General features: G+C 35.1%; 2 protein-coding genes across 2 annotated transcripts in view; both read right to left on the bottom strand.

Annotated features, from left to right (window-relative positions):
• The window catches only part of LOC129803081 (fat-like cadherin-related tumor suppressor homolog), a 336,090-nt gene extending 319,757 nt beyond the window's left edge, over positions 1–16,333 (bottom strand). Inside the window, exon 1 of the mRNA XM_055849423.1 lies at positions 15,958–16,333. The gene's annotated coding sequence lies outside the window, so the exon portion shown is untranslated. The remainder of the gene's footprint in view (positions 1–15,957) is intronic.
• A 238-nt stretch (positions 16,334–16,571) lies between these two features.
• LOC129803037 (beta-1,3-galactosyltransferase brn) lies at positions 16,572–18,240 on the bottom strand. The gene is made up of 2 exons (XM_055849352.1): positions 17,047–18,240; positions 16,572–16,966 (listed from the first exon to the last, which is right to left on the bottom strand). Exons 1-2 carry the CDS (start codon positions 18,159–18,161, stop codon positions 16,771–16,773), a joined length of 1,311 nt encoding a protein of 436 aa, XP_055705327.1. The 5' UTR covers positions 18,162–18,240; the 3' UTR covers positions 16,572–16,770.
• Positions 18,241–21,193: the final 2,953 nt, after the last annotated feature.

Here is a 21,193-nt window from a genome sequence, read left to right as displayed (position 1 = left end):
AATTTGGTATTTATGGCCCCCTGGATGCCAAAACTCTAACAATTTAAAACCATTCTACACAAAATCTTCCATAAAATTCAACTGAAAATCCCCACTCTCCTCTATTCCTGAGGAAATTCAATTTAAATTTGCCTTTAGGCCTCGCAGCCAAATTATATTTTGAAACACAATTGATTAATCTCATGGATATTTCATTTTCATATAGTTTTCCAATTTGCATGACAATATTGAGCTTTCGCTGAAAATTCTGAATACATAGAATTATCTTTTGGCAGTGTCTTATAAGAATACATCCAAAATAACTAAATGAATCAATGTAAATCTCATCAAAACTTTTGTTGGCAAGATTTATAAAGAAAAAAGTCCTGAATTCAGATATGTGAATTTTATTGAATTTTAGCTCAAGGTATAATGCTATAAATAAAAATCATCTAAGAATGTATAAATAAATGAGATTGAAAAATAATTGTCAAATGAATGCCAGAAGATGTATTGAAACTTTTATTAAAAAAGTTTTAATGCACTCTAATCGAAAAGGTTTTAAAATTCAATTTAAACGGAAAATTTAATTTGTATGGCATGTATATTTTCCACTGAGAGTAGCTTGACTGAAATGTAAATGAAATATTTTAAGTGAATGGTAGAATAATTTAGCAATTAGTTAATAAAATATATGAAACAAATCCTTTACAATGCAAAAAATACAGGTATTCTGAATTCCTGGGAAATTGACTGCGTATTAAAATGTAAGTATATGAAAAAGCAATTTTGTTGACAATTTTCACGTTTAATTAAGAAGCTAATTTGCTCAAATTCGCTGTAGTTTTTCATATTTTATCGTGATTCTTTATAATTGAGCGCTTTTTGTGGAATTTACAAAGGTTTTGACGCCCAAATCTATCGATGAACCGGATGACATTTCGGCCCAGCAAATTTGAGAGAGAGCCTACTGTATTTACGAAGAAGTATTTTCAAATCAAACTCAAATAACCAGTAATAATCTTTTCATCCGTTTGAGGGCACTGTTTTCTGCCGCAGATGGCGCTGGAAACTACAGTAGACTCTCGCTAATTCGGCTATTTTATGATGGGGCTACTTTATAATTCGGGCGGCAGTTATTTGCATTATTAAAAAGTTTTCATGAAATTTATAATAGCAATGAGCATATAAACTCAATATGAGTATGCAGATGACTAAAAAATCGTTGCATTTCAAACAATTTGCTGCCCGAATTTCTCTCTAATTCGGTTGACATTTCGGTCCCAAATGCCCGAATTTGGGAAAGTCTACTGTACTTCTACTATTCTACTAATATATCAAGCTTACAAATAATAAGTTCCAGCCAAATTAAATAGTAGTTTACAATTTTTCAAAATTTCGTTTCTACCATTTTTCCCTATATTTTCACACAGATTTTCAAACAAATATTCTACACATGAATAGACGATAAAACATCTAAAAGCCCGCGAAGTGTTAATAAATTACATGAGCCTTGAAAAATTCCACAAGTTGTGGTAAATCGAAGAAAAGCATCCTTATGTGGTGAATAAAATTTCCAGCTGAGAATTTTCACAACAACCCACAAAATTGTGGCGAATCAAACCGAAAATCCATGTGGATTTGACTTTATCCACTTATTTGTGCGCCACGTGTCGCCACTTTGGTTTTTCTCTCCCCTAAAATTTTGTCACGAATGAAAATTGTGTCACTTTTCTAAATATTTGATTCTTCCGTTTATATGGATAAAATTTTCTGCTTGCACTCTGACTTTTCATTTGTAATTGTCCATGAATAAATGATAGCATGGATTATCCTTTGGATTCCAATAGAGAGAAATGTTCAATGGACTTTATCGTTTTGTTGCCTTACATACTTGAAATAACTTTTGTTAACTTTTGCACATTTTCCATAGAAGATAAATAAATATACATATATAGAAGAAACTTTTTAATAGTGAATAATGCAAATATGCAATATTTTCATGCTATTTAAAATATCTCATTTTACTTATACAGCAAAGTTTTTGCACGTTGTCTTGATTTTATTAGAGTTTACAGTGAATATTATTAAAAGTAAACAATACTTTGGTAAAATTCTCAAAATTGCAAAAGTTTCAAGTGGTTTGGGAATTATTTTCTAATTTATAATTTCAAATATTATTACTCCCATTTTCCATATTTTCAAATTCAACCTTTCACCAGAGGAACAAATAAAATCTTTTGTAAAGAAATACCCTATAATAAAACTTAAGTAATATTATATTTGGACAACCTTTCACTTCTTTTTGCGTAAAAGGGCATCCAATTCAAGAGTCATATACTCAACTGTCGCCTAAATGCTTTTATCGCTCAAAGACGCCAAGCCAATGATTCACTAATTGGTCATTAGTAATTTAATGCTTCAATTACCCAGTATTTATTTTTCATTTAATAGGATATTATCATTCATGCTTTTCCTGTAAACGTTGCCGTTTCAGCAAGTTTTACTTAGGGATATGGTACTATTTTATTAATATATCAATTGATTAAAAAATAAAAGGGACAGATAATCCTAACCGGCTTATGTAGGTGAGATTCTTAACGTGAGCTAACTCGGAGTGCATGCAATTTCGATTTAGAGCTGAAGTTGGGAGACGCCATTCAGTTATCTTGAATCAAATTCGTGAAATTATACAAATTTTGTATTTAAACCAAAATATCAAGGATTTGGATGAACTGACAGAAAAGTGATATATGGATGAAATGTAGACCAGAATGTTCTCTATAATTTTCCTATAGAACATGATCTCATCGATTACTCAGAAGCCAAGATAATCGAGGTTTTTTGTTTCTTAACTCGTTTTTTCATCCAGAGTGCCCCAAGTAGTCATTTGTTGAGCTTCAACTATTTCAAAGAATTGTTGTATTTTGTGGGACTTTCCATTTAAAACCCTATTTTAAGTGTCTTGGTGGAGTAGAGGCAGTCAAATTGGCATCTGAGTGATTTCAAAGCGTTTTTATGGGAAAAATCATTTTTTTCACACTTAAACGGCAAAATCGGAGTGATAGCGTAGTCTGAGCGGAAAATGATGTATGGACGAAATATAGAGACAAATGTGTTCTACAATTGTGTCGAAGTAATCATCAAAATCGGTTTAGCGACAGTCGAGATAATTGAGGTTATGTGATATTGAAATTGGTTTTTCGACTGTGGCGCCCCTGGTGTTGGTCCCACGAAGTTCAAATATTCTAGAAAGTTGTAGCATTTGGTGAGATCTTTCGTTTAAGCCCTCACTCATCAAAATCGGTCACATAGAACCGGAGATATGATTTTTTGAATTTTGTGAACTTTGACCCCTCATATCTCCGGTTCTGTTTTAACCACGGCGCGCATACGCACCATTTTGGAAACGTCCTAGACTGGACTACAACATACTAAAATTTCATTAACTTGCACAATGCCGTTTTTGAGAAAAGTGACTTTGAATTTCGATGAATTTTGACGCTATCACAGCGCCACCTGTGGTGACTTTTTGAACTTCCATCTGAAAGTGCTCATCGAGACGAAACCAAAAAGGTAAAATTTAGGTCGCTATGTTAATTAGAACCGGAGATAGAGGCCGGTCAATGTTCGAACTTTGACCCCTTATAGCTCGGGTCAGGGGTTATGGATCGACTTAAGGTTTTTTTTGTTTGATAGGTATAATCAACGGCTACAACATACTAAATTTTCAGCCCGATGCACAATGGAATTTTTGAGTTATTTAACTTTTAAGATTTAAAAATTTTCTTTTTAAAAAAAGCGCCCCTAGCGGTGGTTTTATGAACTTGCGATGTTAGAAGGGGAAGTGGCATTTCACGAGAGCTTTCCAAAAAGCCCTCACTTTTTAAATTCTGACAATTAGAACCGGAGTTATGGCCATTTTAAGAAATTTTTTTTGGACCCTTATAGCTCGGGTCAGGGGGGTCGGGGGACCTTAAGTTTGGTATTTATGGAAAGCTCTAAGGCCCAGCTATAACATACTAAAATTTGAGTCCGCTGAATGCCATAGGGGCGGAGCTATTGAGAAAACAAAAAAAGGGGGGTCTTCAAAATGGCGGAAGGAGGGGTGGGGGGTGGGGGGTCTATGCACCAAGTTGCAATTTTCACCCGATATATAACCTTTGCCGAAAACCGCAAGTCGATATCTTTTTTAGTTTAGGAGCTATTAAGCTCCAAAGAGCGGCCGGCCGGCCGGCCGGGAACGTAACTTAGCCCCCCATATATTCGTGATCAGGAAGTGGCGAAACACATTTTGGCCAAGTTTGAGGTCGATCGAACGACATGAAATTTTGTTAGGATTATAGTAGGTGAGATTGTTAAGAATCTCACCTAATATATGTATAATATTAATTTTATTAAGCAATTATTTTATATTCTTTTATTTTTGTTTTTAGATTTATACAACACTGCAGTGTATTTATCAGTGTATTTATATATTTTCGATAATTTTTCAGTGAATTAATCTTATTATAAAAACGTTGTGAAATTCTGTTTTTCATGAACTTTCAATACCTATTAGTTATCTGAAAGCTCTCAAAAGTGAACTCACATGAATTTCAACAATGTATAACAAGTTGCATCAACATTATATTATTACTTTATAGTTTGAAAAGCGGATATTGCATTTTGAGGATAAGAAACTTATCTGAGAGATATTTCAAGTATAGAAGATTATATACTCTTTAGACAGACACTTCTAATAAGAGCAATTTAGTACTATGGCAAATGTTTCAACAAATAAATGTAGAATATGTTCCAAAATATCCAAGAACATTAAATTTATACTGACCCCAAAGAGAACCTATTTAATGCTGTAATAGTTCACAAAGACCTCAAATTGTTTGTTCATACAGTGAGTGTCAATAGTTTGTTGCCTAATGGATGTTTGAGAAATCAAGTGAAAAAAATGATAGAAAAAAATACTTTTCCAAATTTTTCTTTTTGCAGATGAGTTCCTTGTAATCCGTAGATATTATTTATAGTTTTCAAAAAAAATAATTAATTTTATTTCATATCAAAAATAATTGTTTTCCAAAAGTTGGTCATTTTTGAAAAAATCAAAAGTTTGTTGCCTCATTAAAAAAACTAATTCAAAATGGTGAAAACGTGCAACCAACTTTATGTAAACCGGTTACATTTTGAGCTTATGTCATTTGATAGGCAAATGGTGGATTTGTACATTTTTAAGTCTGTCAATGGTAAATATATAGGTGTAAAAGTGATGATAAATAACAAGAAATAATCAGTTTTTTTGATAATTCATAATTTAGGTTATAATGGCAAATTACAAAAAGTTGAAAGGTGGGATATTGTCCAGAGATACTGCTGGAAGGAATCGGCGTCGCTTAATTGCCAAATTTTATAGAAATTCATGAAAAGTTATACATAAAATGGTCAAATATTATAGTTATGAGGCACGAGTACATCTGAAAAACGCTACTGGTAGACCCAGGGTTTCGACTCAGAAAGTCGATAACCGCATTCTAGGTATCTCTGATAGTAACCCCATGATGTTTGCTTCAAAAATTCAAAGTCGGCTGGTTACAGAAGGCATCCAGGCTTCAAATGCTTCGAAAATCAAACTCAAAATGAAAGAAAATATAAGAATAGGTACTTGGCTCGCAAGATTCCATTGGTAAGCAAAACCAAACTGCGTAAGAGGTTGTATTAATACGTTTTTAGCATGCTCCAAGTGAATTTACAACCTTTTAACCAGATTGGTTTTGTTTACCAATGGAAACCTGTAAACCAAGTAATTATTCTTACCACTTTCATTAAATTGCGGTTGGTTTTGAAGCCTGTATGCCTTCTGTAACCAGCCGACTCTGAATTTTTGAAGCAAACATCATGGGGTTACTGTCAGAGATACCTAGAATGCGGTTATCGACTTTCTGAGTCGAAACCCTGGGTCTACCAGTAGCGTTTTTCAGATGTACTCGTGCCTCATAACTATAATATTTGACCATTTTATGTATAACTTTTCATGAATTTCCATAAAATTTGGCAATTAAGCGACGCCGATTCCTTCCAGCAGTATCTCTGGACAATATCCCACCTTTCAACTTTTTGTAATTTGCCATTATAACCTAAATTATGAATTATCAAAAAAACTGATTATTTCTTGTTATTTATCATCACTTTTACACCTATATATTTACCATTGACAGCCTTAAAAATGTACAAATCCACCATTTGCCTATCAAATGACATAAGCTCAAAATGTAACCGGTTTACATAAAGTTGGTTGCACGTTTTCACCATTTTGAATTAGTTTTTTTAATGAGGCAACAAACTTTTGATTTTTCAAAAATGACCAACTTTTGGAAAACAATTATTTTTGATATGAAATAAAATTAATTATTTTTTTTGAAAACTATAAATAATATCTACGGATTACAAGGAACTCATCTGCAAAAAGAAAAATTTGGAAAAGTATTTTTTTCTATCATTTTTTTCACTTGATTTCTCAAACATCCATTAGGCAACAAACTATTGACACTCACTGTAGATTATCCTACATTATGTTCACAAGGAGAGCTCTTACTACGCCACAAAGAGCCTATTGATGTTTCTGCCAACCTAATTAGATACACTATTCTCGATATTGGAGTGGAAAGTGAAGATAACCGGCGCCTAAATAGAATTTCAATTTCATAAACATCTCAAATTGTGATATCAAAATTGCAAATTATTTACCATAAAAAAAAGATAAGAATTTTATTTCAGATTAGGAAATGCCGGAGGTATTCCAAATAGATAAGCTGTTATCGCCGTGGTTGTGTTTAGAAAATGTGAATGATCCGGAATACACGAATTCCCCAATGCTTGAATCACGATTTTAATTAAAAGTCTGTTGTCTTGTGTCAATATTTAGCTTACGGCTATTGAAACAATTGCATTACGCAGAAATTACAACAATATATTTTTAACTAGAAAAAGATATATCACATTCAGTTGTGAAATATATAATTTGAATTAAATTTAACAGAGTTAGTGGAAGTGGAAAAAACCGTCTTTAGAGAATGTCCAATTTATAGAGGGGTCACCGATAACCGTAAGTCGTTATCTTTTACAGTTTTGCCTCATGCCTTATAGGCACCAACACAATGACAGAATTTGCAAAAATAATGATCTGAATTGAGAAGCCGAAATATTTATGAATCAAAAACAATTAGTCATCGACTTTGAGGCGGCGATGGACACATAATCAGATCATCCGTGTGAACTAGGGGTATAAGACTTTTCCTATTTTTCTAGTATCATCTGTAGTGTGACCAACGATCAAACAATGCTCATCTACGCAGGTCTGTAACAAAACAAAATAAAGTGTAAAGATCCCTGCTATTGCTTAGTTTCCAATTAAGATTCTTTGCATTTGAATGAACCGATTTTAATAAAATTAGTTGAGAAAAAATTTCGTGTCTACTTTTTGATGCAGTATCCAATTCTGGAGTGACATGATAAAATATTTTCGATAGTATCGACTGTCGGTTTGAAAAATTTAAGAGATAGATGCACTCTTTGTAGATAATATAGATATTTATCAGTAGTCACATTATTTTAAGAATATCACAATAAATAGTCCAACAACCTAACAACCTATAACCCAACAGATATAGATTTATCGATACTATCGATTCGATAAAACGGGGCTTTAAGGGTTCAGCGTATTAATTAATACTATCCCAGTCTCTACCTCAACCTCCACGCGGTAAGCCCTATACTCCAGTCGAAATTTTCGGAAAGACTGACGGAAGAGGGGACCTTGTTTTGGCGATTTGAATTAGGGGAAACTAGGGCACCACCAAACACGAGGTACCGCCAAACACTGCGATTTTTTAATTGGATATCAGAGGATAAGACCAATAGGAATTTATAGGCACTATAGGGATGCTTGTCCACTGAAGGAATGGTCGAGATAGTCCAAGTAGTTTAGAAATAAAAATTAGTGTTTGGTGGTACCCCGTGTTTGGTGGTGCCCCAGTTTTCCCTATATTTCTATTTTTTGGCGGACGAGGATTTGTGACGATGGTTAGGTCGCTACAGGGTGATGTGCAGAAGAGCGAGTATTTTACTTGACAACGGACAACCCTAAAACCATTTAAATATGGTTACTAACTTGACGTCAGGTGGCAACCTGCCGTAAAAGTAAAGCCAAACATTTTTATGCTTGTATGTTATGACGATGTAGGGTAAAGGGTACAATTTGGACAGAGCTTTTTGTCTTGATAAATTTAGTACTTCATTTTTATTTGTAAATTTTGAATGCTTTAGTTTTATAATTTGGTTCTTTGTGCTTAAACACAAATTTTATACTGTATTTATCAAGAAAAAAGCCATGTCCAACTTGTACCAGCGAATTGTCCAACTTATAACACTAATTCCAAATTATATCACTTTACCCTACAAGGAGTGTACCTCTTCTAATGGGAAAATGGCAAGGGATGTGTGTGATACTATTGATTTGATAGTATTGAAAAGTTGTCATTTCACCCCTGTATTCTGTACTGTAACTACACATGTTAAGCTTAACCTAAAATCGAGTCTGCATTCAAGGACATGTAACCTATATTTTACTGCTCGAACTCCACGGAGAGAGCAGTATATATGATCCCTCGATTTTTTCACCCCCCAAAATTTCCACTTTCCACCCCCGGAGACCACTTTTCTCAACAAATCTTCACGTTTCAGACGATTTCTGAGAAATGTCGTCACGCTGTTTGTCCGTCTGTCCGTCCGGCTGTCATCAGCTCTAGAGGCCAAACGGTAAGAGATAGCGACTTCTGACCTTCGGGGGACCCCCCATAAGTTAACCCGGATCGTTAATATGCCCCTCATTTTCCCCCCACGCCCTCCCCTTCCCCTCCAAAACTATGTTTTTTTTTTGGGATTGCTCCAAAACGCGTCGTGCGATTTTTTTCATTTCTGGATATGTTTTAGACCAGAGGCGTGCAAGAACCATTCGGTTTCAACGGTCAAATGAAACATGTAAGTCAATGGTCAAAACGCTACTAGAACAAACTTATTTTGACATTTATTCGGTTTCAACGGTTTTTGCACACCTCTGTTTTAGAGATTACCCAGGCGAACATTTCGTCCATATACGAAAATACCGTTGAATCATTCCTAATAACGGTTTTTCAAGGTCAAGAGTTCAAAAAAACACTAGAGAGCGCATTTATCAAGCAAATGGGGTCATGTTTCATATTTGGGGTCGTTGGAAAGTTCTTGGAATTTCCTATAAAACTGAACGAGTTCCAATCGGTTTTGAATCGGTAATGAACCGGTTCATAACTGATAAAAAATTTTATCTGAAAATCAATCCTATTACTTTTAAAACTAGTTTAACCGGTAAACGATAAATTATGCGAAAGTACTTTTGCGGTATAGCATTCAATTCACGAGTTCGACCACTTCTCAAAGCCTGAGATGCTTTGCCACCCCTTTTCTACTTAATTCAGTAGTTGATAGTGAATTAATACAAAAAAACGAAACATTGTATTCTAATAAGTAATAGAACATTTGCTCCCTGATATACAAATTTCGAAAGTGCAGATCCCACATTAAATTTTCTAGGGAAAGACTTTCACAATTTGTACACACTCTGGCTTCGAATACTTCATATTTTTTCCCATATTCTTTTAATGAAGAAGTTTGTTAATAGCATGCGTTCTCAAATTCAATCGGTGTTCTTGAAATTTATTGTCACTGCACACATTCAGTGAAAATTCAAAGACCATGTAATTTACATTTTCATTTGGAGTTCTAGATGCCCACGAATAGGACTAAACCTTAATTCTGAAAAGGGTATACTTCTGTTGTCACCCTTAAAACTACATTACTGATTTTTTTTTTTAATTTAGCAGTATACATAAAATAATTCAATATCAAATAACAAAAAAAACCACTATTCAACAATTGATAAGCCAAACTCCCCGTGATTCCAATAGGGTTGAGCGAAAAATCAATACAAATGTTGTTCAATCAATACAAATGTAGGTTGAACTGTTGTGTGTTACCTGACCTGACATTGCAAAATGCATTATTTCATATGTAAAAAACAAACTTTTTGAAAACATAATCCATGAAAATGTCATTTTTAATGGTATAATGTCAGCATAGGCATCAGAAACCATTTTGCAAAAACCCTGTTGAAAAACCTCCGAAATTATTGGTGCATAGAATCGATAAATTACCCACGCGATTGATGGTAATTAATTAATTCAATTAGATACACATACTTAATGACGATATCTAACGAAGGGAGGTACTCATGTGTACCTACCTACCACTGCACCACTCTTTGGTATCATTCTTCTTGAATACTCGTGATTTCCGTAAATGGTATGGGTTAGTATGTAAATTTTGCAGAAAAGTGGGTGAGATATATTATGAATAATTGGACACCCAAGCCCTTCATTTCGTCACGGTCGTTGACAGTGTTTCCCCCATTCCTTTGACATTTGTTTTTCCTGAACATTGATTCCACTTCCACCCACTTCCGGATACTGCGAATTTTACTGTAATTGTAATTTTAATTGTGGGATAGAAGGTCGCCTACCCCCCAACCATCTTTCCAAAGAGGGTGAATTAGGGAAATTTTGTCGCATTGAGGAGGAAAGGGTTTTGTGTTGTGAGTAGTAAAGCCTCCCCTTTCTCACCAAAAAGGATGATACATCATTTGTGGTATGAGATGGCGAAATGAGAGCAAAATGCGAGCCAGCTAAATTATCTCTTTCGCTCCTTTTATGAGCGGTTTGGGGGAGAAGAAAGGGATACAACGGCGGTTCGAGACACCGCATTTCAAAATTTTAAGCAGAAAACCGGGAAAAGAGACCCTCAAACCCACACCCTCAACCATTCTCTCATTTTGCGCGAAAGAGAGTTAGGCGGTGGATGAGAAAGAGAGAGTTTGAGTTAGAACAGAAGGGTGATATACACTAAATGGCTTAAGAGTCAGAACAATTTGAAATTAGTGAATAACGGGTTAAATTCTCAAATTTTTATAGTTAAGTGTGCTAATCCGGGCGCTTCGCTATCTGGATCGTTTATGACTAATCCACTTAAAAGTAAATTAGCTAATACGGCTAATAATTAGCTAATAATTTAAATTTAGGAGCTTTAAGTACTAGCTCCTAGAATTTTCCTCAGTATCGTTATTTTACTATTCCTTCTTTAAATGTATCAGGGTTGTAGTTTAAACAACACTGAATGCAATATTTCCAATCAATTTCCATTAAATTAAGCTTTTTACGTCTTTTGCCTATTAAACAAAAAGAATGGACAATTTCTGTGAATTTTAGCAAGCTATCTCGATTTCTTGGCAAGAAGAAGTAAGAAAAATTCCGAAAACATGTTTACAAAACAAAGGTTACTCTGAGGTTGAGCATTAGGATAGAAATGAGTAACAAATTCCCCAGAAACGCTATGCAAGCCATTGTGAGGAGACCTCGACCTCGGGGTAGACCTAGGACAAGGTGGCTGAATAAAATTCAGGATCTTGCGTGGGAGCGCCTTGGGATCGAACCCGAACATCTTCCTGAAGTGGCGGAGGATCGACAAGCGTGGGCTGCTAATTTGGATGTCATGGGCCCGCGACTCCAATAGGGATAAGCGGTTGAAAATGAATGAATAAGTAACAAAATTAGAATTATAATTCCAGATTATTTACCCCATCAAATTCGGTGGTAAAGGATAAACCCGAACTATCTTAATCAGAGATTAAGGATCATCGATTAGAATCTTTTTTGTATAATTTTTTTACAACTAAATTTTACGTGTTAAAAATTAACATGAATCTATGGGGCCCTTATATCAGAAATCCGCTTACGAGTACGAATCGCTCTATTCTGAAAATAGACACAGTATAATCCTAAAAATACTCAATTCGAAAAATTTGGCCGTAAGCACAAGATAAGAGATTAAAGATTTTAGACAATTCTCTTTTTATAAAAATATATCGACTTTTATACCTGGAAAACTCTAAAGTATTCTTATCAATACAAAAACGTATTCTTCAAATCAATACAAAAACGTAGTAGGGGGAAGTGGGGCTACTTTGAGCTGTGGGGCTACATTGTTATACGATATTTTTGCATATTTCTAATGGAAACTGAGTTTAAACATGAAGTAATTTGGATAGACAAAATAATTGTGGATCTAAATAAAATAATTGTAAGTACCAGCTTCATTTAGAAATAGGCGAAAAAGCCGTATAACAATCTAGCCCCACAGCTCAAAATAGCCCCACCTCCCCCTATTCTTCTATAAAAAAAAGAGTACACTGACCCCTGGCCTTTTCGCAATTCCAATATTTCTGCATTTTTTGAGATATTGCACTTTTTGCACACGTTTTGTATACTGTTGTTGACATTCCAAAAAGTACGCAAAAACACCCAAAATTACGCAACTGTCGCTAATCTTCATAATTTCACTAGACCTTATGATTAAGACAATCAGCCTGATACCACAAATGTATCATTTGTAAGCAGTATAAAATAGATCGTAATCTAAATTGACTTAGAGTAGTATGGAATGGAGCCGTCGAAATATCCATTGAGAATAAAAAGTGTCACAATAGGTTGATATTTATTATAAAATATTGTCGATGTCAACGTCAAATTCAATACGACCCTTCCTATCGATTAGAGGATGGATTGGAAATGGATTGGATTTAACCTGTCCCATTTGTCCCAAAAAAAAATCAGAGGGCGTGAAAAGGAATTCGGAGTACAATCTAACTTTATCTAATGGTTTTTGGTGGCAAAGTGACAGAAACAAAGTATTTTTGTGGCTTTTTTCATTTTCTCTACAGTACTATACTCTACAATAATTCTAGGTCTTATATTATTTAATTTTTATTATTGACTATTTTTACATTCTCATGTGTTTTTTGCAAATGTTTGAACCAATTTTTAAATGAATAAACCTAATAAATGTTAACAAATGTTAAAATGTTTTCTGGTTACGTAGAAATCGCCATTCAAATGTCCATTTTTTATGCCAAAATCCATGTAAAAAAAAATGTGGAACTTTTAGCCCATTTGGTGTTCTATGCCCAGTTTTTGGCTTTTGGTTATTTTTTTCTAATTTATAGAAAAGGTATTAACTATGTTTTTACCGTTTTTACACAAAAATAGCTATTTAAATTCTTTATTACATTCCTCTTATCACTTTTCGCTATGAAACTCTAAAATTAAAGTTGGATTTTGGGTTTTAAGGCATTCGGCACACCTTTTAGATCAGGAAAATTTCATGAAATCATTAATTTCACGTCCCTTACTTTCTCAAAACATTTACATAAGTCTATCCCACTCTTTCGGACTCGAAATTGGACTGAACTAAATTGAATTTTTTGGGATGTTCAAAACAAGAAGAAGTGTGCGGAAGAGAGATATATGCATATGCAAAACTTTTGAGAAAAAAGGGTTGTGAATTTCGATATTATGAAATTTTCCTAATCGAAATTCACATCCCTTTCTGTCTCAAACATTCTACATATGTCTATCTTACTCTTTTAAACTCTCCTTCTTTTGAGCATCACACAAAATTAAATTTATTCATTCGAATTTCGAGTGCGAAAGAATAAAAGTCATATGCAAAATTTTTGAGAAAGAAAGGGATGTGAATTACGATTACATGACATAATACCGATCCAAAAGGTAACAGCTATAAGAAGTTAATTTTTTTGGAGGGATCCTAAACTGATACTTGACTAGCTGAATCTATCTAGAGCTTTATAGACGGTTGTAAAATTAGTAATTTAACCTAATTCACAGTTTCCTGAACAATTGTGGAAATATAGCTCTCTCCGATATCCAGCTGACGGGGGGACAAAATGGCATTTGGGTTTTTTGAATCTGGTCAACGGTTTTCTATTTTGCGCTGTGCGAAATTATTTTCTGTCGAAAACCAACAGAATTTTCTTTGTGGTACGCTTATGTTGAATTTTGTACCACAATTAAGCATCAAAGGCTTTGATAAAGTGAAAATAACATTTTAATTCATACTGGACAAGCTGCATACAGTATAGACTCTCGCTGAATCGGCTCTTTTTCAATCGGGCGAAAATTTTTTTTTGCAAATTTACCCCTTGATTTAGAAACAAATTTACTCAAATTCGCCGTAGTTTCTCTCATTTTATCGTGATTCTTTATAATTGAGCGCTTTTTGTGGAATTTACATTGACTTTTACGCCCAAATCTCTCGATAATTTGGATGAAATTTTGCCCCATATGCCCGATTGAGAGAGATGTCTACTGTATAGTAAAAAAAAAAGTTTGAATTCATCAACCGTCAGTGTTTGACAGCTGTCAGCCGGATATCGGAGAGAGCTGTGTAGACCGGTATTAGACGATTAAAAAAAAGCTTTTCATCACCCGTCAAATAATTTCGTCAGATATCTTTAAGATTTCTGCAGAAAATATCTACACCTCTGCCGAAAAATTTGTAGATATTCCTACGAATTTTATTTGGGCTTGGGACAAAATTCGTCAGACATTTTTCCAGATTTTCTGACGAATCCTGTTGCATACTCTGACGAATTTCTGTAGATAATTTGACGATTTTCTGTAGATTTTTTCTACATTCCAGACTTTCCAGACAGCTCTGTCTGAATAGATAGAATATTTTTCATTGAATTTTGTTAGCAAAATTCAATAGAGTGCTTTTTAGTGATACCACAGTGGTTATATAAAATAAAGAATTCTGCGAAGCCTTGTTATAAGTAGAGAATAGTGAAGTAAAAATTTTAAGCAGAGTGACGACCTAAATTTCGCGTTTTTGTATCATTGTATTGGCGATTTTTAAGAAATTAGTATTTTTGCTCGCACATTTTAAGTTATCTAAAATGTTTAATCGGTAATGCTTGTTAAGCAGATCATACCATTTTATTTATAACTTCTACAGTTTCTTCATAAATCAACAATATTTTTGTGAAGTAATGGACACTATGCAGATTTTCTAGGGAGAAATTCTGCCAAAAATCTACAGATTTTCTAGGCAAAAATTCTGCCGAAAATCTACAAATTTTCCAGGCAGAAATTCTGCCGAAAATCCACAATTTTGTTTTTCTGAATATAAGGTAAAGTGCCCTCAAGTCGACCGGTTCCTTAATTCGACCGGTAGAGTTATTTATTCAATTTATTTATATTTGCACTAATATTTGCCGTATGATCTAACATTAATAGTTCAATTATTCCATCAATAAATACGAATCAATGACAATTTTATAGAAATTCACCATCAAACATTCAGAAATTGACCACCGGTCGAGTCGAGGAACCGGTCGACTCGAGGGTACTTTACCTTACTGGAATATAACGATACAATTCAAAAAACCTCCGAGTAAAATCAGCAGGTAGAGCAATGATTTGACGGGTATATCGAAGTGCTGGATATCGGAGAGAGCTGTGTAGACCGGTATTATACGATTTCAGAAAAAAAGCTTTTCATCGGCGTTATAAAGGTAGTTTGAGGTTAGAGCCCAAATAGACTCTGAATGATGCTCGAAAATACTTAGGCAATAAATTTTATATCAAATTGATATAAACTGACCGCTTAGGTTTAGGATCATCGATTTAGAAATCCTTTGCGTAAATTACCTAATCCATTTTACTGCCAAAATTTTGCAGGCACATATTCTCGATTATCAACCTGAGTCTAATTTGAGCTCTTAAAGTAAATGAATTATTTTTTTAGTGAAATGAATTTTTAAGCTTTGAGTTTTAGCATGAGAATTGTTTGGTAAACTCAAATTGTTCCTATTCTTTTGCTAGCTACTGTATGAAAACATCAGCAGCGCCTACTGGAATCACACATACACACTCACTCCACGCTTATGTACGAATTTCCACATTTCCCTCCAACATTACACAAAACATTTTATTCATATGGACCTGAAGATGTATGCGTGGCAAAAAGATACTCAATAAATACCTTTTTCTGCTGAATATTCCGCTCAATATCCGCAAATTCCTAATCACCTTCGGGAAATCTCGAGACAATCCACGCCACTCACACAATTCTTCTTGCTGCACAAAATAATCACTTCGTTGAACCACTTCACTCACACCACCATGGGCCTCCTCTCCCATACACCTCAAAAACACGGGAAACACTTCCTTCCTCCACGGAGACCCTTTTCACTGAAATTTCCCAGGGAAAACCACTAAATTTCACTCCTGAATCTTTTCCGGCACTGCAACTGTCACAAAATGCACGTTTTCGCGTGAAATTGTCAGTGAAATTCCAGTGGACTACCTCAATTGTCCGCTGAAAACACTAACGAAACGCACGTCCGCGTCATTCAACATTTCGTGTGAGACTAATTCAATTTTATCCAACATCTTCCCCTCGATGTTTTATTATCCAAACTCTTCCCCTCCGTCACTTTTCCATCATGCTTACAGCGCCACGACATGGTGAGTCACTTAATTTTTTTGTTTGTCCAAAGAAAATGCAGTTTCCTGAGATTCTTTATTATTTTTGGTCATTCGAAGTCGGTAACACTTCTTCTTTGATGAAAATGACGTAAATCAAACAATTTCCTCTCAATTATTAAAAAAAATCATTGAACTTTATTGTTCCCAACAAGCATTCCAATGGGAAAAGTATACTTCCCCGGATTCATTATACAGGACGTTTTAGCTGAGATTCTTTTGGCAATTCTTATGAGATTCTAATGGGCAAACTGCATTCAAGTTATTGATCACAAAATGAAGTAATATCAACTAGTAATTATCTGCTAAATTATGCATGACCGGCTGCTTTAACCTCCGCCCACACCTTGGCCAATTCATCAGGATCATCGTATCCGTGTGAGGCTATTGTGTACCGATAGCTGTGGGGCCCACTGTAAGTCAATTTCTGGAAGTAAAATTCCTCAGAGTGCAGAGGTTCAATATTGACTTTCATGGCAACAATTCCCAGGTAAATATCATCGAATCTGTGGATCAGGAAAAAAGAATCAAGTGTTTTGGCGGGAATACCTTCAAGTTTGCAACATAACCTCATTCAAACACTAACCTAAAATGTTTGGTAAACATGCTGGCAAAGTAGAGCTGGAAAAGTGCCTCTCGAGACAATATGCAGGCTCCTGCTGAGACATAGGGTGGCCACATATGCCACCGATACTCCTCAAGGTCTACATACCACTTACTGGTGCGATGCCGATGTGGAGCTGAGGTGAACACAAATCCTGCAAACAGCCGGACATCCGAGGGAAGATCCATTTCCAGAAGTTGTCGCTCTGGAGCCTTGGCCGCTTTTTCAGATACAAAATCTGCCGTTTTTGCTGGTCCTTCAGGAGCCAGTAAATGCTGCCTTAACTGCCACAGATGCTTCCTACTGTCCACAGAGTGGGCAACTGGATGATTCTCTAGCACTTCCTGCACTTCTCGTTTATCAACAGCCCCTGAAGCATTTCCAGCAGTCAGGGTGAGCTTCCTCGCCAGCTGCCGGATGGTCTCATCCGCTTCCTCAAGGTATTCCGGATAGTGAACGGGATTCCGCACAAAACGCAAGACATTTTTGGTGCTCACGTAGAAGTCATCGTCCACTAGCATATAGTATCGAGATCGTGGGCAGAAATCCACAGCCCAGCGGAAACCAATCATGGTCTTGATGGTGTTATTGAAATAGGTGTCCAGGAAATCAGCCTGTAAGACATCTCTGTAGCTCGTGGCTTCAATGTCTATGAGTTTCTGCGTCTCCTGGTCATCAGACGTCCCTAGGAGAAATACCGTGCGCACAGTGACGTCGGAGAAGCGTCGTTCAAAGCCCCAAGTAGCCCTGATGGCATTCCGGCGCTTGAAATTGCGCATGGCACTCTTTACCAGGAAGACAAGGCGTGGCGACACATGAAAATCTTTGTCTCTGCATTTGTGGCTGGGATTGTGGACAAATGTATAGTTGTAACTGGTGATGGGAGCCACTCCGGGTTTCTGGCCACGACGCACCTGGTCAGCAAATTGTGGGATGTCACCCTCGAGGGGATAGTGGAAATCTGTGTAGAAGTCTTTCTCGAAGAGATGCGTGAAAACACCAAAGAAATTGAGGAGCAACAGGAACACAATCACAGTCAAGATGTGCTTCACGCGTACACAATTGAGGAAGCGGGCAAAACAGCGCGGGAGGAACATTTCTCTTTCGCGGGCAGGAATTCCTCGGCCCAGCACTGCCCAGCCCGGCTGTCACCTTTGAAACTAAACTGGTGAGTACACTGTTATTTTTATTGAGCAAAAACTGGCTAATCGCTGGTTCATTCGGTTTCGGTTATTCATTCAATTAAAAGAAACTAAAATTTAATTAAAAACAAATTCATTTATTCAACGAAAAGTTCAATTATTTAATTTCTTTACATTCATAACGTTGATCAGTAATTTTTTTGATTTTTAAGTAATACAACAATTGCTGATTCAAGCGACAGTTCTATGAAAAAAATTAAAACGCATAATAAAAATCACAGCCAATTTTTTCAGAAATATTTGGCTTAGCCCAAGAAGCCTAAATTTTTTTTTGAAATCCCCAAGAAACCTTAAAGTTTCACGAAATCCGAGAAACCAAGTAAATTTTCTCAAATGTTGAGCCAGAGGCAGAATGGCACATATCTTATGCTTTAGCCATAGGATATGTGCAATTTTGCCTCTGAGCTCCACAAATCTAGAAAAAATTGAAAAAAATCACTAATAAAAAAATCTAGAAAATATTTATTAAAGCCAGAAAAGTTCAACAAAGCCTCTGAGTGAAAAACAATTTACAAAAAACTCCAAACCCGAAATGTATGAGAAATGCTAAAAGAATTTCTTAAAAAAATTTCGAAACACTTGAAAAGTAAAAAGTTATGAAAGAAAGAAAAGGATAGGGATAGGCAGCCACGGCAGTCAAGAAAAGTTACTTTACCTTTGATCCTTAGGAGAAAGGCTCATAATTTTGTCCAATTTCTTATTTTGGTCACTTTGAGGATAAAATTGGACACTAAAAATAAATTGATTAAAATGATGGATTTTTATTCCAATATTTGATGAACAATGAATTCTATCTAAATATTTGTTCTTTTTGGAAGATTTTAACACTAAATACGTTAACTTTTGAATATGATTTGAGTTAAAATTGCTTTGTTGAAAATTCAGTGTGAGCAATTGCTTACGAGCAATGACAGAACTTCGTGTTTACTTCAGTCTTATTTAGCTGTGGTGAAGTACTAACAATGTTTCTTCGCTTTTTTGAGTGATATTATTGAATATTCATTGAATATTGTGTTGATTCACGTTAGTAGTGATATGTACATTTGACCTGAAGTGAGATTTGCCTTGTGAATTAGATTTTTCGTGTAAAAAATGGGAAATTTTTTAAGACATTTACTAGTAAGGGATGGTTCTTATTTTGGACAGGTGTTTTTCTCACGAAATTTCGATATATGAATCGATTTGAATCGATTCATATATCATTCAAAAGATTCTCCAAAATTGCTTTAAAAGTATCGATTTTCGGATAAAAATTAGTTAACGGCTATGAACCGGTTCAGAACCGATTGGAACCGGTTCAATTTTGTAGGAAATTCCAAGACCTTTTTTCCAACGAGCCCAAACATGACCCCATTCGCTTGGTAAATGCGCTCTCTAGTGTCTTTTTAACCTTTGACCTTGAAAAACCGTTATTAGGAGTGATTCAACGCTATTTTTGCCTAAGGATGAAATGTCCGCCTGGGTAATCTCTAAACGTATCCAAAAATGAAGTAAATCGCACGACACGTTTTCGAGCAATCCCAAAAAAGGCATGGTTTTGGAGGTTAAGGGGAGGGGTAGGGGAAAATGAGAGGCATGTTAACGATCCTTGGGTCGACTTATGGAGGGTCCTCCGAAGGTCCCAAGTCTCTATCTCTAACCGTATGGCCTCTAGAGCTGATGACAGTCGGACAAACAGCGTGACGACATTTCTCAGAAATCATCTGAAACGTGAAGATTTGTTGACAAAAGTGGTCTCCGGGGGTGGAAGGTGAAAATTTTGGGGGGTGAAAAAATCGAAGAATTATATATACTGCTCTCTCCGTGGAGTTCGAGCAGTAAAAATGAAACTCAAGATAATTAAGGGTTTCTGAGCTGAGATTTGATCTTGAGTTTTTTGGCACCACTATGATGCATCAACAGAGACGAATATCAAGTCAAACTGTCTGATCGTAACAGATTTTGTGCAACTCTAAAATTGTTTTGAATGAAATTATTATATGGCTTAATACAAATAAGAACAATTAAAACAATAAATATTTCATTACGTCATCGTCGAGATCGTGATCGTGAAATAGTCACAAAGTTAACTCGTCCTAAAAGTTTCTATTGTCAAGTGAAAAGTGAATAAAAGTGATAAAATAATATTGTTAAAATGTGTCTTTTTAGTGAAAAGAGATGTTATTTTCATTGTGTCTGATTCTTTTATTTGGTAAATAGATTCCTCTAGACTTTGAGGTTATAAATATACGATCTAACCTCGCAGAAGAAAGGCATATCTTATTATTAGAAAATTTCCAAGTCCAGTGTAAAATATAGTTTATTCTTCTAAAATTAATTTTAAAAAAGCTACAAGTGGTTATATTTATAGAATTGAAAAAAAAACAAGTAAAAAGAAATTTTTAATGGTTAGGGTCATTATGTGTCTGAGGTTAGAATTTTATACCGTTAAAATTTGAAATAACCTTCAGATCATTTCTTTTTGTCTAGTCAAAATTATATTAATTAAGAATTCCTCTCCAGACGGCCGATTAAGAAATTGTGCCGTAGAAAAGTGACTCCTGGATTTTTAGGTTAAGCTTAACATAACCTTGAATTTTTCGAAATCATTTGAAAAAAATAAAACCAAAAAATATTAAAATGTATCTGTAGGGGAATTCTGTACAGTAAGACAATGTCATGTAACAAATTTTCATGATAAATTTTGAAGTAGGACAACATCAAATCCCATTGAGCATCTAATGGCCATTGTAAGCAGCTCTGTGAAGCTCTAGGTAACCGATCCCGATATGAGTCGAATTTTTAATTAGTTCTTCCGAATTTACCAGATTAAAATTTTTAAATTTGTCATATGACATTAGCATATTGTTACAGAATTCCCCTGCTGGAGTCTGAATATCTGGATATCTTAGACTAAAATGTCGGGATATCTTAAGTTTTTGTCCTAA

Source organism: Phlebotomus papatasi, chromosome 2, assembly GCF_024763615.1.
Source record: "Phlebotomus papatasi isolate M1 chromosome 2, Ppap_2.1, whole genome shotgun sequence".
NCBI lineage: Eukaryota > Metazoa > Arthropoda > Insecta > Diptera > Psychodidae > Phlebotomus > Phlebotomus papatasi.
The sequence above is the reverse complement of the archived record's forward strand: the minus strand, read 5'-3'. Positions and strand labels throughout refer to the sequence as shown.

What these genes read in the sequence shown, in the direction of transcription:
- LOC129803037 (XM_055849352.1), bottom strand. Translation starts at nt 18,161, where the DNA reads ATGTTCCTCCCGCGCTGTTTTGCCCGCTTCCTCAATTGTGTACGCGTG. An exon ending in ATGTTTACCAAACATTTTAG is followed by an intron (nt 16,967 to 17,046) that starts GTTAGTGTTTGA and finishes CCTGATCCACAG; the next exon opens with ATTCGATGATATTTACCTGG.